Here is an 18565-nt window from a genome sequence, read left to right on the forward strand (position 1 = left end):
GAGCCATGAGGAATATCTATTAGGGATATGTGTGACGGACGATTGAGACAAGCGCTTCAAAGATGCACTTCCTCAGGGAAAAGGGGGGCCACGTATTGTCAACCATGCATGGGCATTGTGGGTCATAATGTAAGATGAGTGTGTGTTGGCGTGTGGTGGATGTTACCAAAGAATGTCTATTTAGTTGACTGGATTGGAGTGGAGGTTATCAAGGACTGTTTTGATGAACTTTCATTATTCATGTGGATTAGGCTTTCCGTCTCTGTCTGACCTCCATTGCAGTGTGCAAAAATGTACTGTTTTTCTGAGTTGAGAACATCAGGTAATGACGTGACCAATTATTCAGAAACCTGACGATACTATCAACAGTAGTTGAGGTTAATCAAAGAGAGGGAAAAAAAATAATTTGTTTTTCTTCAGTGGTGTCCGTTTGAAGTTTCTCCCTGTTCGTCTGCCATGAACTGTACCTGAATGATGACTAAAGAAAGAATAAAGGATGCCCCACCCTGTACCTTTAGTTTGCCATGATTAAATCAAAGACTCTGTAGAGGAGGCATCAAAGGTAAGATGTTAACCTGTTCCACCTTGGGCTAGATAATTGGTTGGAATGTAGTAGCGTGTCAGAGCACAGACTGAGGAGAGCAGAGAGACCCAGCACCAATTGAAAACCTGTGGCATCCTAGGTACCTATACCTACTACTTTTAATTTGGCACCGCCGAGCCTTGCCATTGTGACAGCGTCGATGCCAAATTATTTGGAACCCACCCTCATTCAATTTCTCTAACACTGACTGACATCTGACTGACAAGATGAATGTTAGTGGCCCTGTGGGTCTGGAGAGAGAGACCTAGACTCTGACAAAGCCAACAGTCTCATAACATATCTCTCCAAGGTGGTCTGGGGCTGGACTGACTGGGGTACAGGTCTGTGTTGCTACTGACAACTCTCTTGAGTGTATGCATGTCCATCAGTGATATAATAAAGCCATAGGCTATAGGTTATTCCAAATTGTGTTATGTGATTATTATTCCTCTATACAAAGTAACCTTAGTACACCTGCTATGTCATCTTGGTAATTGGGCAGAATACCGTCATGGAATTAGTGACATTTCTGAAATTATCCAAATAATTGTGGCAATGCAGAATTAACACCCATAATTATCTGACAGAAGTTGAAACAGTGGTTCTTCCCATGATGTCATCCAGCCAGTGTACTTTGTCACCTAGCCAGTGTACTTTGTGGAATCAACAGAACAATAATGTTTTGTTTGTTATAATTTTTTCAGATGCATTTTCCTGCGTGTGTGTGTGTTGTTCCAGATGCACACCTGCCTACCTCCAGGCTAAAATATACCACAGTGGGCAGCCTCTCATTGCTGGCTGGAGCCACAGCTCCCCCTGTAGTAATGCATTAGAGGGCTTGTCATTTTACTTTATTGTAGCCCTCTGACAACCCATTAGACACAGCAGGGTCAGAGGTGTCAACCTGCTCTGACTGACAGACGAAGGGAGGATGGAGGGAAGGAAGGGGGATGGACAGATTATGCCACAGACGAATTGGGCTGCTCCCAGAGTCAATTACCAAGTCCTACCCTGGGGCACCTCAGCACACAACCGGGAGAGCTGGACATACTTTAGTTTGATGTATCACGTTTTATTCCACCTTTTGGAACACGGGAAAAACGGGAAACAGGGTTATACATACAGTGATATATATCTTTAGAAGATAGGGCAGTGTAACATGGCCTTACATCCCTGTTAGATTTTCAGTAACCTGTATAATTGCTTCTCAAAAGAAGGATAACAAATAGAAAAGGAACTGAAGTTGAATGCAAACATATTCGTAATTTTATTTGTGTGTTTTTTCAATTTATTTGAGAGTGAAAAGGAACAACTGATTAACATATTATTTCATGTACGGGTGTTTGTGTATAGGAGTTTGAGTTGGGGGGTTGAAGCTTCCTTGTTGCACTGTCCGGTCCACCAAACTGCAGACAATTTAGATGGAACTGCATTGGATGGATATAATGGCAGTCTAAAGTCTAAAATCCTTGTTAAGTCCCTCCATCTTTCAAACTCGACTGGATCACACCAAGAATATCTTATTATTTTATCCTGTCTTGATCCTCTAATCCTTCAACCATTTCCATCTTCTCCTTTTCTCATTTCAAACGAGCAGCTGTTTTTTGATTGTCCAGCATTAGAACACCGAGAATTTGTCCCCTCTTCCACGAAAAGAAAAGTAACTACATTGACGAGAAAAAAGAGGTATAGCTTGACAGAGCCAAGAATGCAACTGGATCTGTTTCAGTGTGATAATTAGGTGTTTTCTGTGCTCGGAGCTTGTATTTACATGGAGACTAATTATTTCCATGTAGTACAACACTGAGGGAATAATGTGGAGGGATGGGAAAGACAATAAGCAGTGATTACACTTGTAGACAAGCCAAGATGCTCAACTGCTGCTATATCGCTTGAAACAAGACAGGAAGTCTGTCAATAGCAGACTGACCCATACACTTTTTGTTTGTTGACCATTTCAATTATTTTCTAGACAGAAAATATTCATCGGATGAATAGTTAATTTAGCAGTGATGCCATGATGTCCAAACCGGCAATGGTGGAATATATTGTGAAGAGATGAGAGAAATAGAAAAGCTAAAATCTTCTGGATTATACGCACCTCCCTCCATTTTTCAAATTTTTCCAATAACAGAAATAATGCAATCTATGTTAACCCCTCGCCCCTCCTTAGTGGGAACTAGCTTTAGTTTGAAAGGTGGAGGACGGCAGTGCAGAGGGGGTTCGGGGGGGTCGCCCCAATAAAAATAGCACTCAAATGCAATTACAGTGCTGTGAAGAATGGTCTTGTCAGTAATTTGCTGCTTAAAACCAAGGAGATTGCAGGTCTGGGGCCGCTTGGAATTCTGAGCCTGCAGTGCAGTGTGGGAAAAGCAGTGGGAAGGCAGGCAGCGCCCTTTGTGAGGTAATTACTGGAACTAGCAGCGGCCAGCGCCAGTCCCTGCTAATGATAACCTCTCTACCGCTGCTAGTCACCTTGTCATTGATACACCCTATCGGACACATGCATACACACACACACACACACACACACACACACACACACACACACACACACACACACACACACACACACACACACACACACACACACACACACACACACACACACACACACACACACACACACACACACACACACACTGTTAGATATTACTGGTTAGATATTGCTGAACTGTTGGAACTACAAGCACAAGCATTTTGCTACACACGCAATAACATACGTGACAAATAACATTTGATTTGATTTGACAAAGTGTTGCTGTGGTATTGTGAGTCGATTAATATGGTTGCTTTTGTTTAGTGGACAGAAAATGTCTCTCATAGTTGTGTTTTACGCAATGTTTTTTCATCAGCGATTGTCTGGGGTTATCTGTTCAGTTACTACAGATGCAAGAAATTGTAACTTCTCTGTCATGAAACGCAGTGCATGGTCCTTGTTCAAGGAATGACTGAATACATGAATGAACACATGTTGTCCCACATTGATAAGATCAACTGATAATAAATCCATGGATGTCAAACATGTTAAACAGCTTGAGAGTTGAAAAGGTGACCGACCGAGTGATCATGTCAGCTCCCACCTATCTGCCCCCCCCCCCACACACTTTGGTCTAGCTGACCTCTCGTCAACCTTTGCCCCTGGCCCTGCCCCCCAGACTGCCTTTACAGTAGCACACCCACCTCACAGAGCGAGCTCATTAACATTCTCCCTGCTATTATCCTCCACGTTTGACTAAAGGTGGCAAAATTCCTTTGTTCGCTTTAACAATACAAACAAGCACTTCAAAGGAAAGAGGAGCTCTGTGCAGGTGCTACAGCTTTCCTGGTGGTGGCTCTCATCTATAGAATGCCAGGGGATAACCCCGTTCTAGCCATTCAGGGCAGGTGACACACTTCTCACGTTTCCCCTTCATGGGTGTAAAAGATGAAATAGGGCAATGATTGGCACAACTAAAGTTATAAGATATTTCCCAGCAACAAAACAGGGGCATTCGTGTCCAGTGTGAAGTTACCATATGTTATAAATCTTAACAGATACTTCAATTATATATTAAATGTGTTTGCTTCTTAAATTGTTTGTAGTATTGTGTGTTCTTATTACGTTGTACGTTTGAATGTTGTAATTTCATTTAATTTGTTAATAAATTGTGTTCATGCAAGGCTCCCTTGGAAAAGAGGCTTTGGTCTGAATGGAACCCCTTGCTGAAATAAAGGTTCAATAAATATCAACAAATACATATTTCACCCCAGGACCTAGTCTGGATTCAATGATGGAGTGTGATGTGATTGTTTATTTTAAATGACTGTTAACTATCAGCAATCAGGTTTGTGTTAGAAACAACACGTCTATGTTTAACGTAAAATATATCACGTTTACCTTGATTGGAAGGAGATTTATATTGCTTGCAAGTGACAATATTTTGCACTTCTGTAAGACTAACTGTAGGCCTCCATAATAGTCACACCTCAATCTAGCATTATTGACATAGTTTACCTAAAAAAAGGTGTAGAAGGAGTCTATAATCATGCCGTTGTGTCTCTCATTGCACTGTTCAGAGCTGGTGTATGGAAGCTTGCTGAATGTGTGGCAATATGGTACTGGGACTGAAACACACATGTACATTAAAAGGTTTTCTTCACAGTCCGCAGCATAAGGAAATAGCCGCACACTGAAGTAGCTTGCTCTGTGCATCCATTACCAACTCTTTGGGATGTATGATATACAAATAGTGCTTTGACTGCCACGTTCTTTCCCAAATTGCTGTTCAATGTCAGACATTCCACCCAGTGCTGTAAAATACCATCAGCGAGGGTTCAAATCTAATTTAGTTACTTAGAAGTGTTGATTTGATGAAATCTTGGATGATCAAATCAGCATTTCTTTGACAATCTTTTGAAGTCTAAGTGCAATAGGATACTAGATATGTCATATGTAATACGGTAGTCAAACACCATAGACATCTATCACCATCACCAGGCCAACCACAACAACAATAACAACATCTCAATGTGATCTGTATGCAAATATGACATTAGGGAATCCATACTACATGGACATCAAAAGGTTTTAGACCGTGGGAGTGTTTTGTACCATGTCACTTGTAAAGAATGGGCTTTGCATCACACCACCAGAGCACACCACCACTATGTATCATGCCCCAGTCTTCCTACCCCTCCAGAACACCACAGCTTTATTGAAATGCATGGGATGGAGATGGGACTCTTTCTATTGTGAAACCCTGGTTTCTCTCGCCTTCCCTATTCAATAACAGCAAAAACAGGACATAAAAAGAGGCGGAGGACACTGATTGCAATTAGGGCCATTGTCTCCCATTTATATGGTTATTGGGTGGTGCCACTTGAGGGTCTAGCTGTGTCGATTATCTCACAGTCAGGATGCCAGCTTCCATAGCTGGAGCCGCCGTAGCCTCCTCTGGCAACTATCTGGTACATCTCACCTGGGTGACAAGGCAGTTAGGTGGCTCTGGTGGAAGAGGAGGGAGGGAAGGGCCCATTTCCCCCCTCGGTGTTGCTGCAGGGGCTGAGTTTCTGGCCATCCTGTGATCTTTCTGTTGTTTGGTTGTTTCATGTTTTATACTGGGTTTTCTAGTCCCTTTCAGTCTGTGTGAAAAGTGGAAGAATCAAAGTGTGTGGAATGAGTGAGCTATACTGGTCTGGGCTGTCACTAATCCGCTCTAGCTGCAAGCCTGCTCTCGTCTTGAGGGGGCACATATGAGTGAATGTTACTAGATAAACATCAACACTTTCTTTAATCTTTATCACGAGAGAAAATGTGTTTGCATGGCACAACTGCCGTCATTCCTTCATTAATTTATTGCTGGACCCCCAGGCCTACGAAGAACTTTAACAGTAAATGACAGCCTGCGATAACATTTGAGTTAGGTGAAAGACATGAATCCACATGAATAAGAACAGACTGACATGGGTATCACAGTAGCCTGGCTATATTGTAGCCATTCCTCTCAGAGTGGGGGTTGTGTATCAATGTATTCTCTGATAATGAGGTTAGATAGCACTGAGCCCTGGCCTCTGGTGGTGATATTGTTGTGGGTCTGAAAGAGTATCAGGTGGCTGGTTCGGGAATGAGGGCCAGAGCTGGAGCACTGGTGGGCTCTATTCATCAGATCACCCCCTCTAATCTATCTACCCCCAGATCAGCGCTCTCTCCTCACAAAGCTCCACCCACTCTCCCTCTCTACCCCCTCTCTCTCTACCCCCCCACATTATACTTTAATAATTTGTCTTGTGTCATTTATAGTCTCCCCATCAGCAGGAGATGGAGGATACAATGACCTTAAGGCATGTGAAAGGGCAGCTCAAGGGACTAGGGCCATTCAGTGTCAATTGTACTTTTGCCTGCATGTTGAGATAGTTATTGTGAAGGACCCACTGAAACTGGCTGCATTTGTCTGTCCAGCCAGTCTATGCATTGATGCAGTGAGGCATCTTATCAATATTATCCCCTTTACAAGTGAACATGTATTTTGTCCGTTGGCATGCCAATAGGCAGTGCTGTGCAAAACCGTCAAGGGGTGGTTGAAGTGTGTGGGTAGACATGTCATGATGTCATCTCTATGGTCCTCCCTAATAGGCCTCAGGAAATGTTCTCCCTGTGACCAGATAAGGCACAGCAGAGGAGGAACAGAGACGTTGAGCCCAACGTTAACATAAGTATGTCAACTACAGACATGGGTTCAAATGCATGTGTATTTCAGTATCTGGTATTACAAATACTTTTTCTGTGTATTTGAGTATTTTCAAATGCACAGCCCAAAACAAGTACATTTATTTGAGTATTTGAGTGGTTATTGTAAAAAATTTAAAAAAGGCCTGCCAAATTGTTTTTGACAGCATTTTTAAAATACTTATTTCAGATAATATTTTTAAATACCTAGTTTAAATGCATGGGAGTGTATTTGAGTCTTGTGTATTTTTGTATTTCAAATACTTGCAAGTGTATTTTCAAATCCATTAAAATATTAAGCTACTTGTCTTTCCAAATAAAATATATCTGAATACTTACTTTGAGTGTATGTGACAGTAATTGGGATATTTTAAATAGTATTTCAAACCAGTTCTCGTAAACTACTAGGGTACTAAATTAGAAACAGGAGACGAAAGTTAACCATAATCGCCCCATTTGCCATTTTCTATGGCCATGTCTCTCTCTCTCTCTCTCTCTCTCTCTCTCTCTCTCTCTCTCTCTCTCTCTCTCTCACACACACTCTCTCTCTCTTTCTCTCTCTCTTGCTCTCTCTCTCTGTCCCTGTCTCTGTCTCCAGTCAATTAGAACTGGCATCTCCTAAAATTAATCAATATTCTCCTCTCTCCTCACTTTGGAATTGTTATTGTATCTCCATGCTCAATGCAGAAATATAGGGAATTAAGAAACTGTATTCTGGAGACCTGCCTAGTTGTTTTTGTGATGCCAGCGGCATCTATCCTCCACATGGTAACATGATTTTAGAGCGAGAAAGAAAAGTGTGACCTCACTTGGAGAAGGAATGGAGTTTACGGGACATATTTTATTTATATATTATCCTCTCTGTTTTTAGAATTTAGAGCATCATTTCACCTCTACACGTGCTTTAGTTAACATCATTTATCAGTCGATGCTAAAACAAGACAGGTTGTTATATTCTTGTAATCTATTTACCTTTATCTATATTAAAGAAACATATGGATGGGTATATGGTTAGAACGACTTCATGATCTCTAGAACTATACCTGTTTGTGGTTGGTGAGAGGATGGGGACATGGAAGGATGTTTGTAGGTTGTACTATAGGCCTATATAGAAAAAATGCATTTAGCAGTGGAGGCTGCTGAGGGGAGAACGGCTCATAATAATTGCTGGAACGGAGCGAATGGAATGGCATCAAACCATGTATTTGATGTATTTGATACCATTCCAATCCTTCCATTCCAGCCATTACCATGACCTGTCCTCTCCAATTAAGGTGCTGCCAACCTTCTGTGATAAAAAGTGACTCCATGTTTGTAGTTTTTTATGTTGTTTTATTATGTCATTCTAAAGTTAACGTCTATCAATCTATTACAGACAGTATCCTGTGTACAGTCAGTGATAAAAACAGACATTGAGGTAAAACTGTTACAGTGCTAAAAGTAACAACACTGTTTCGGAAACTAAAATATATACTCTTACTTACTAATATATACAGTTACGGTAAAATAAATAATCATTACAAAAACATCAGACTTTAGAAATACATGAATGCAAATAACACATTTGTACAAAACTTTGGGTTTAAAGACCATAACACATTTTTTTGAACGTCAGCAAATTGTCTACACAGACAGACAGACAGACAAACAAACAAAACATGAACTGAAATATAAATGCAGAAAAGCACAGATTGTATCGAAAATGGTTGCTCGGTAGTTTATCATAGTCAAAAAGTAATCTCATGTGAAACATGATTGTGTCATTCTGGTGCTTTCATTTATACAGCATAGTGGCAGTCATTGTATGAGGAATGCATTCTAAGTCTATGGATGTCTATGGAAGATGAACATGGTGAGAGATACACATGCCTGACAGGAAAATACATAGTTTACTATGTACTACTCAACCATCAACCTTTCCTATTTCCCAAGAGCTTCTGGAACCAACAAAATTATTGCTGAAGTTCTTCACTCCTTATGGAATTCATAACTCTTGATTCGAGGTTCAGTAGTCTAATTTTTGTTCTGCAAAGGTATGAATATTATGTTATATTTAATCTCACATATAACATAGGTGTACTGATATGCAGTAAGTGATATAGGTTTCATATTTGTTCAAGCAATCAGAAGCTCATTTAAGCTGAAGCTCTACATAACTTTTAGTCCACAGTTGGACCAGTGAATACATGATTCCCCAACCAAAACACAGACTAACAAACAATACTTATCAAAATATGTCTATTTGGTTAACATTCATGTACATGTCTATCCAGTCTATATGCAAAATGAATTAGTAGAAAACTTCACATTTTTGTTCAACCTACATCTAAACGCTGTCTTTCATAGAAAGAAGAATAACTAACATACAGTACATACATACATACACTATATATACAAAAGTATGTGGACACCCCTTCAAATTAGTGGATTTGGCTATTGCAGCCACACCCGTTGCCGACAGGTGTATAAAATCGAGCACACAGCCATGCAATCTGCACAGACAAACATTGGCAGTAGAATGGCCTTACTGAAGAGCCCAGTGACTTTAAATGTGGCACCGTCATAGGATGCAACCTTTCCAACAATTCAGTTCATCACATTTCTGCCCTGCTAGAGTTGCCCCAGTCAACTGTAAAAGCTGTTATTGTGAAATGGGAATGTCTAGGAGCAACAACAGTTCAGCCAAGAAGTGGGAGGCCACAAGCTCACAGAACGGGACGGCCGAGTGATGAAGCCGAATGCTGAAGCGCGTAACGGGTAACAATCACCTCTCCTCGGTTACAACACTCACTACCGAGTTCCAAACTGCCTCTGGAAGCAACGTTAGCACAATAACTGTTCATCAGGGAGCTTCATGAAATGGGTTTCCATGGGCGAGCAGCCGCACACAAGCCTAAGATCACCATATGCAAAAACAAGCGTCGGCTGGAGTGGTGTAAAGCTCGGTGCCATTGGACTCTGGAGCAGTGAAAACGCGTTCTTTGAAGGAATGAATCCCACTTCACCATCTGGCAGTCCGACGGTCGAATCCGGGTTTGGCGGATGCTAGAAGAACGCTACCTGCCCAAATGCACAGTGCCAACGGTAAAGTTTGGTGGAGGAGGAATAATGGTCTGGGGCTGTTTTTCATGGTTTTGGCTACGCCACTTAGTTCCAGTGAAAGGAAATCTTAATGCTACAGCATACAATGGCATTCTAGACGATTCTGTGCTTCCAACTTTGTGGCAACAGTTTAGGGAAAGTCATTCCCTGCATGTTCCAGCACGACAATAAACCCCCGTACAATGCATTTGTATGGGCTCATAGCAGTAAGGTCAAAAATGCATTTTAATCATTTTTTTTTTTTATTGTAATTTTTACCCCCTTTTTTCTCCCTGATTTTGTGATTAGGATCTTGTCTCATCTCTTCCACGGGCTTGGGAGAGGTGAAGGTTGAGTCCTCTGAAACATGACCCACCCAGCCACACTTCTTAACACCCGCTTGCTTAACCCAGAAGCCAGCTGCACTAATGTGTCAGAGGAAACACCATTCAACAGATGACCACTGTCAGCCTGCAGGTGCCCGGCCTGCCACAAGGAGTCGCTAGAGCACGATAAGCTGTAGCAAGGAAAGCCCCCCGGCCAAACCCTCCCCTAAACTGGACAGCGCTGGGCATATTGTGCACCGTCCTATTGGACTCCTGGTCACGGCTGGTTGTGACACTGGGATTGAACCCAAGGCTGTAGTGACGCCACAACATTGTGATGCAGTGCCTGTGCCACTCGGAAGGCCCCTATATATATTTGTTTTTATATATATATACTTCAATGGGTCTTACACTTCAAAATCAAATAGCTAAATGATCCTTGGTATGACCTTAAAACAATTCCATATAGTTTAGTAGAACCCCCTTCCCCTGGCTTAGACAGGGCTTAGACTGTTTAGTGCCAAAAATAAGTGGTTAAGTAAAAAAGAATAACACATTTTTCCTGATATTTCAGATTTCTCTCAGATATAAGAAAGACACTTCAAAACAATCCTCCTTTTGATATTTTTGGGGGACTATCTGTTGTTCCATGTAGTGAATCTGTTATTCAACGCATTTGTATGGGCTAATAGCAGTAAGGTCAAAAATACATTTTCATCAAATATTTTTGAAATATATTTTTTGGATACTTCAAGGGGTCTTAAAATTCTAAATCAAATAGCTAAATGATCCTTGGTATGACCTTCTTAAAACAATTACATATATCCCCCGGTTTAGACATGGCTTTCACTCTAAAGGGTTAATGCCCATGATCTTGTAATGAGATGTTTGACAAGCAGGTGTCCACATACTATTGGTCATGTAGTGTACATACATACATGCATACATACATACATACATAAATACATACATACATGTATAATTAGCAGCATACAAAGGGGAAGTCTTGATAGTTTCAGTGATGCTGCAGTTTGTAAGGTTGGAGGATCTTAATTTGAACCAGTTTGTGAATTATTATGTAGATTATAATTAATTGACATTTTTGTAGTGGTTGGTACATTTTCTGTATGGGAAAATCTCATTTCAAAGTGGAAATTACAAACTTCCGAAGCCTTTTTAAACCTTAAATACACTACAAGTTTTAAATGTCCTGTATTGCAGGAAGGTTCTCCTGAAACAGGGTGATCAAATTAAGAACCTACATCTATAAGCCAGGAATCAGAATCTGATACACAGATTTTGGTCATCGTTTTACAGAAACTACAGCTGGGTTACCACTTGACATCAGATTGCTGTTCATAACATACTGTACAAAGTACGAAGTATACTCTGAGAAGCATTTCAGATTACAGTTAGTAATAGCTTACAGATAGGAAACAGTAAGATTGCATACATGCATTCATGGGCATAATGAAAACAGAATTATACTAGTGGGCCAGTCTCTTTCACATCCTTTCATTTTCAAACACTAAATAGCATGGGTCTGTCTGCACCGGGACACGTGGTGATACACATACTGTGTTCTGCTGAACGGTTACTAACACTGATAAAAACGAGTAGAACAAGCTTTATTCTCTTCAATTAGACACAAGTGCTGAACTTTCAAACTCACTTTAGACTCTCTGACCACCTCATCCTCCTCCAGCTGAAAGTAATTTGTCTTTGGGCTAAACTTTGTTTTTTATCATCTATCGTTCTATGGCCAACTCTTGGAAACTTTCTTCAAAGAGCTTGCAGTTGTAGCAGGGTTCCCGACGAGGCATTGATAGAAGATTGTATAGGGATAAACATGAATTATTTTCAAACCTGTTTGATTTGGTTGATTTGTGCTCATGTGCTTTTTGTGATCAGAGTAATCCTACTTCATACCACAGACTAAAAAAGACAGGATTTGAGAATACATGAACACAGAAATGTAAAAACTACATTCACTTTGGTGCAAGTGCATTCTAATCCCAACATTAGTAACATGTTAACACTATATTTATCATAAAACAGTTGGAAAGTTTGTTACCACTTACATACTGCAAATGTCGAGTAGAATGTGTGCTTTTGAGTGCACCATGGTCATACAAAGTTGTGAACATAGCTCAGAAATGCTGTTCTTTTTTTGTAGATATATAAAACTCATAAGCAGAGCAGAGTGCCACTTAATATTTAGAAAAATAGATCGTATGGTGTCCTAAAGGTTTAGACAGTGCTGTTCCGCTATACATGAAGGAGTCTACACAGAGAATACAGACTTTTCACCAACATGGTGCTTGTCAACAGTACAGTTTATGTAGCCATATACAACCTACAGTTTTCTTTTGTTGTGTCAGGAAGGAAACCAAGGCCTTGAAACATCTTTCTGGAAGTCACTGAAAGTCACTCCTTGGCTACTCATAGTTCACTCTGTAATGGTCTCCTCTTTTGCCTCTATCGATGAAATGGTGGTCATCAACATATCGATGAGATGGTGGTCATCAACATCAACATAACCATGTTGATTTTCTGAATAGAGCCTCCATGAGTCCACCTCTGTATTCTAGAACTACCTCAGCATTCTAAGAGCGGCTGACACCACAGCATCACATGACAGGCCGCCATCTTGGTTGCCTATTAGGTGACTGTACTGTAGCTGAATCCACAGACAAGTCAACTAATGCTTGATCAAAGTCCAATCAAAGCCCCTCAAGTTCTCTGAGCCTGGCTCGTACAGTAGCTTCCTCTTTTATACGTTAAAGTATTTAAAAAAATACATTTGGTGAGGTGCAGAAAGAGCGGTCCCAAAGGCCCTATCTATTTGCAGGTGTGAACATCATAGACTCGAACACACTCTTGGCAGCTGACGTAGCAGCACCAGTGGAAGATGCAGTGGCACTTCTCCTTCCGTTTCTCCGTCCGGGTGTTGTGTCCCCGGCCGCAGCACAGCAGGTCGCAGCCGTCGATGCCGTGTGATGTCAGGTTACAGGCACGGTCGCGCGTCCCGAAAGAGCCTGTCTGTGGGTTGGGCTCGCAGAAGTTGGGCGAGCTCTCATAGTAGACCAGGTCTCGCTCCGTGGGCGGTTTGAAGAAGGTGAACTTGGGTCTCAAAGTCTCCACCCAGCCGCGGGACTCCTTGTGCTTCTCCACCACCATCTCTGATGCGCTGTCGTACTTGTCCTTCATGTAGTCTCCGATAACTCTGAAGTCAGGCTGGGACCACCAGCACGTCTTCACCTCACAGCTGCCTGACAAGCCATGACACTTACACTTCAGGAACATGTTGTCGTTCAGAGACTGAGGGAGAGACAGACGGGACAACAGGGGGGTGCAATTAGTTTAACGAATGTCAAAGTAACACCATATTACTAAGTCTTATGAATGTTTATTCCATAAGGCTGATATTATCAGTGATTCAGAGAGAAGACGTCTCACCGTTCGTCCCGCCTCGTTGTTTTGGCGGTTCATGGCGGAGCGCGCATCGGGTCGGTTCTCACGGGCGTCTGCAAACTCCCGGGACACCATACTGCCAAAATCCACATCCTCGCTGCATCCGCCCCACTTCCAGCCCTCGCCAGGTGGGCCCTTGTGGCGTGTGTCACAACCACAGATGGTGGCTGAGCCCTCGGCGCAGGACCGCGTCACTGCGAACGCCACCCCCGCTGAGGCAATGGCATGAACGAATGCTGACTCCCGGGTGGCTGTAAAGAGAAGGAGAGGGAGAGGTAGATGGCAGATTGATATATTTATCAATTATACAGATGTGAACAACCACATACGTTTTTAAAGTTCCAATGCAGACGTTTTTATTTTAACATCAGATCATTTCTGGGTAACAATTAAGTACCTTACTGTGATAAATCTAATTGCTTCTTAGCAAAGAGAAATTTCTCAAGTTTTATAGTTGATATGGTCACAGGTTTATACATTTAAAACCATGGCACTGCAGAGAATGATCGATTGCTGTTACCAATAACTTTGTTGGAATGTACCCATAAATGTATCTCAACAAGCACATAGGAATGCAGGTCAGTGTTTTCAGAATGATGATGTTGACACCTGCTACTGTTCTGTCCTGTATAATCCTGTATAATACTGTAAATGTCACACATCAACCCTTCTAAAGAAAACATGTCATAGACATCTTGAATGAATTACTATGTTGACTGTGTGTGTATGTGCGTGTGTGTACGTGCGTGTGTGTACGTGCGGGTGTGTGCATGTTTGTGTGTGGGAGAGAGGAAGAGATGGAGGGAGAGAGCAAGGGATAGAGGGAAGGCATAGTTTACTGATGACTAATCAAGATCAGGAACTTCCAGAGAGATGAGAGGAAGAGACAGGCCTGACAGGGCTATAATTAACAGACTCAATTAAGCTTTTGAAAGGTTAGGAAATGGCCTCACTATAAGACTCTAGGCTGAGACACAACAGGGAGAGATAAAGAGAGAAGGGACAAGAAAGAGAGAGAGAGAGGGAGAGAGAGAGAGAGAGAGAGAGAGGGAGAGAGGGAGAGAGAGAGAGAGGGAGAGAGGGAGAGAGAGCGAGAGAGAGAGAGAGAGAGAGAGAGAGAAAGAGAGAGAGAGAGAGAGAGAAAGAGAGAGAGAGAGAGAGAGAGAGAGAGAAAGAGAAAGAGAGAGGGTTTCCGGGATGTGTCTTACATGTCCATTTTTCACAGAGGTCTTGTTGACGTTCCACTGTCCCTGCTTTTTACAGGATCCCTTATGACAGGGAGGATTCGTTGGATATATGTATTTAGGTCTTGTATGGTCTTGCACAATGACAACAACAGAGAGAGACAGATAGGGTGAGCGGGTATGAGAGTGGAGAGAGAGAGAGAGAGAGAGCTATAGGGAGGAGAGAAATAGGAAGACGGGGTAGGGAAAAAGAGAGAAACAGTGAGAGAGTTGGAAAAGAGTGGGAGAAAGAGGGAGGGAGTCGGGAGAGAGAAGGCTCCTCCCAGGCTGCAGGTTTCAACCAGTTTGAGGAATAAGGGGCATTAAAAGCAATGATACAGCAGAGGTTTACTGGCATCCATCACACCTTCCCTTAGCAGGACTGTACCAAGCACTATTAGCCGGACTGTGCTCCCTTAGCAGGAATGTACCAAACACTATTAGAAGGACTGTACTCCCTTAGCAGGACTGTACTCCTTTAGCAGGACTGTACTCCTTTAGCAGGACGGTACCAAGCACTATTAGCAGGACTGTACCCCCTTAGCAGGACTGTACCCCATTAGCAGGACTGTACTCCCTTAGCAGGACTGTACTCCCTTAGCAGGACTGTATCCCCTTTGAACGACTGTAATCCCTTAGCAGGACTGTACCAAGCACTATTAGCAGGACTGTACTCCCTTAGCAGGACTGTACTCCCTTAGCAGGACTGTACCCCCTTAGCTGGACTGTGCTCCTTTAGCAGGACTGTACTCCCTTAGCAGGACTGTACTCCCTTAGCAGGACTGTACCAAGCACTATTAGCCGGACTGTACTCCCTTAGCAGGACTGTACTCCCTTAGCAGGACTGTACTCCCTTAGCAGGACTGTACCAGGCACTATTAGCAGGACTGTACTCCCTTAGCAGGACTGTACTCCCATAGCAGGACTGTACCAAGCACTATTAGCAGGACTGTACTCCCTTAGCAGGACTGTACTCCCTTAGCAGGACTGTACAAAGCACTATTAACAGGACTGTACTCCCTTAGCAGGACTGTAATCCCTTAGCAGGACTGTACCAAGCACTATTAGCCGGACTGTACCCCCTTAGCAGGACTGTACCAAGCACTATTAACAAGACTGTACTCCCTTAGCAGGACTGTACCAAGCACTATTAGCAGGACTGTACTCCCTTAGCAGGACTGTACTCCTTTAGGAGGAATGTACTCCTTTAGCAGGATTGTACCAAGCACTATTAGCAGGACTGTACTCCCTTAGAAGGACTGTACCAAGCACTATTAGCCGGACTGTTCTCCCTTAGCAGGACTGTACCAAGCCCTATTAGCCGGACTGTACTCCCTTAGCAGGAATGTACTCCCTTAGCAGGACTGTACAAAGCACTATTAACAGGACTGTACTCCCTTAGCAGGACTGTACTCCCTTAGCAGGACTGTACCAAGCACTATTAGCCGGACTGTACCCCCTTAGCAGGACTGTACCAAGCACTATTAACAAGACTGTACTCCCTTAGCAGGACTGTACCAAGCACTATTAGCAGGACTGTACTCCCTTAGCAGGACTGTACTCCTTTAGCAGGAATGTACTCCTTTAGCAGGATTGTACCAAGCACTATTAGCAGGACTGTACTCCTTTAGCAGGATTGTACCAAGCACTATTAGCAGGACTGTACTCCCTTAGAAGGACTGTACCAAGCACTATTAGCCGGACTGTTCTCCCTTTGCAGGACTGTACCAAGCCCTATTAGCCGGACTGTACTCCCTTAGCAGGAATGTACTCCCTTAGCAGGACTGTACGAAGCACTATTAGCAGGACTGTACTCCCTTAGCAGGACTGTACTCCCTTAGCAGGACTGTACCAGGCACTATTAGCAGGACTGTACTCCCTTAGCAAGACTGTACTCCCTTAGCAGGACTGTACTCCCTTAGCAGGACTGTACCAAGCACTGTTAGCAGGACTGTACTCCCTTAGCAGGACTGTACAAAGCACTATTAGCAGGACTGTACTCCCTTAGCAGGACTGTACTCCTTTAGCAGGACTGTACTCCTTTAGCAGGACTGTGCCAAGCACTATTAGCAGGACTGTACTCCTTTAGCAGGATTGTACCAAGCACTATTAGCAGGACTGTACTCCCTTAGCATGATTGTACCAAGCACTATTAGCAGGACTGCACCAAGCACTATTAGCAGGACTATACCAAGCACTATTAGCAAGACTGTAATCCCTTAGCAGGAGTGTACCAAGCACTATTAGCAGGACTGTACTCCCTTAGCAGGACTGTACCAAGCACTATTAGCAGGACTGCACCAAGCACTATTAGCAGGACTATACCAAGCACTATTAGCAAGACTGTAATCCCTTAGCAGGACTGTACCAAGCACTATTAGCAGGACTGTACTCCCTTAGCAGGACTGTACCAAGCACTATTAGCAGGACTGTACTCCCTTAGAAGGACTGTACTCCCTTAGCAGGACTGTACTCCCTTAGAACGACTGTACTCCTTTAGCAGGACTGTAATCCCTTAGAACGACTGTAATCCCTTAGCAGGACTGTACCAAGCACTACTAGCAGGACTGTACTCCCTTAGAACGACTGTACTCCCTTAGCAGGACTGTACCAAGCACTATTAGCAGGACTGTACCCCCTTGGCAGGACTGTACTCCCTTAGCAGGACTGTACTCCATTAGCAGGACTGTACTCCCTTAGCAGGACTGTACTCCCTTAGCAGGACTGTACCCCCTTAGCAGGACTGTACTCCCTTAGCAGGACTGTACTCCCTTAGCAGGACTGTACTCCCTTAGCAGGACTGTACCAAGCACTATCAGCAGGACTGTACTCCCTTAGCAGGACGGTACCAAGCACTATTAGCAGGACTGTACTCCCTTAGCAGGACTGTACCAAGCACTATTAGCAGGACTGTACTCCCTTAGCAGGACTGTACCAAGCACTATTAGCAGGACTGTACTCCCTTAGCAGGACTGTACTCTCTTAGCAGGACTGTACTCCCTTTGCAGGACTGTACCAAGCACTATTAGCCGGACTGTTCTCCCTTAGCAGGACTGTACCAAGCACTATTAGCCGGACTGTACTCCCTTAGCAGAACTGTACTCCCTTAGCAGGACTGTACCAAGCATTATTAGCAGGACTGTACTCCCTTAGCAGGACTGTACTCCCTTAGCAGCACTGTACTCCCTTAGCAGGACTGTACCAAGCACTGTTAGCAGGACTGTACTCCCTTAGCAGGACTGTACTCCCTTAGCAGGACTGTACAAAGCACTATTAGCAGGAATGTACTCCCTTAGCAGGACTGTACTCCCTTAGGAGGACTGTACTCCCTTAGCAGGACTGTACCAAGCACTATTAGCCGGACTGTACCCCCTTAGCAGGACTGTACCAAGCACTAGTAGCAGGATTGTTCTCCCTTAGCAGGACTGTACCAAGCACTATTAGCAGGACTGTACTCCCTTAGCAGGACTGTACTCCTTTAGCAGGACTGTACTCCTTTAGCAGGATTGTCCCAAGCACAATTCGCAGGACTGTACTCCCTTAGCAGGATTGCACCAAGCACTATTAGCAGGACTGTACTCCCTTAGCAGGACTGTACCAAGCACTATTAGCAGGACTGTACTCCCTTAGCAGGACTGTACCAAGCACTATTAGCAGGACTGTACTCCCT

General features: G+C 43.2%; 1 protein-coding gene across 1 annotated transcript in view; it reads right to left on the reverse strand.

Annotated features, from left to right (window-relative positions):
* Nucleotides 1-8116: 8116 nt before the first annotated feature.
* LOC110530975 (protein Wnt-3a-like) overlaps nucleotides 8117-18565 on the reverse strand; it is a 29078-nt gene continuing 18629 nt past the window's right edge. The window contains exons 3-4 of the mRNA XM_021614260.2: nucleotides 13658-13923; nucleotides 8117-13519 (exon numbers count right to left, since the gene is read on the reverse strand). Of these exons, the coding sequence (XP_021469935.2) occupies nucleotides 13040-13519; nucleotides 13658-13923 (746 nt within the window). The 3' untranslated portion in view covers nucleotides 8117-13039. The remainder of the gene's footprint in view (nucleotides 13520-13657; nucleotides 13924-18565) is intronic.

This window comes from Oncorhynchus mykiss, chromosome 8, assembly GCF_013265735.2.
Source record: "Oncorhynchus mykiss isolate Arlee chromosome 8, USDA_OmykA_1.1, whole genome shotgun sequence".
Lineage (NCBI taxonomy): Eukaryota > Metazoa > Chordata > Actinopteri > Salmoniformes > Salmonidae > Oncorhynchus > Oncorhynchus mykiss.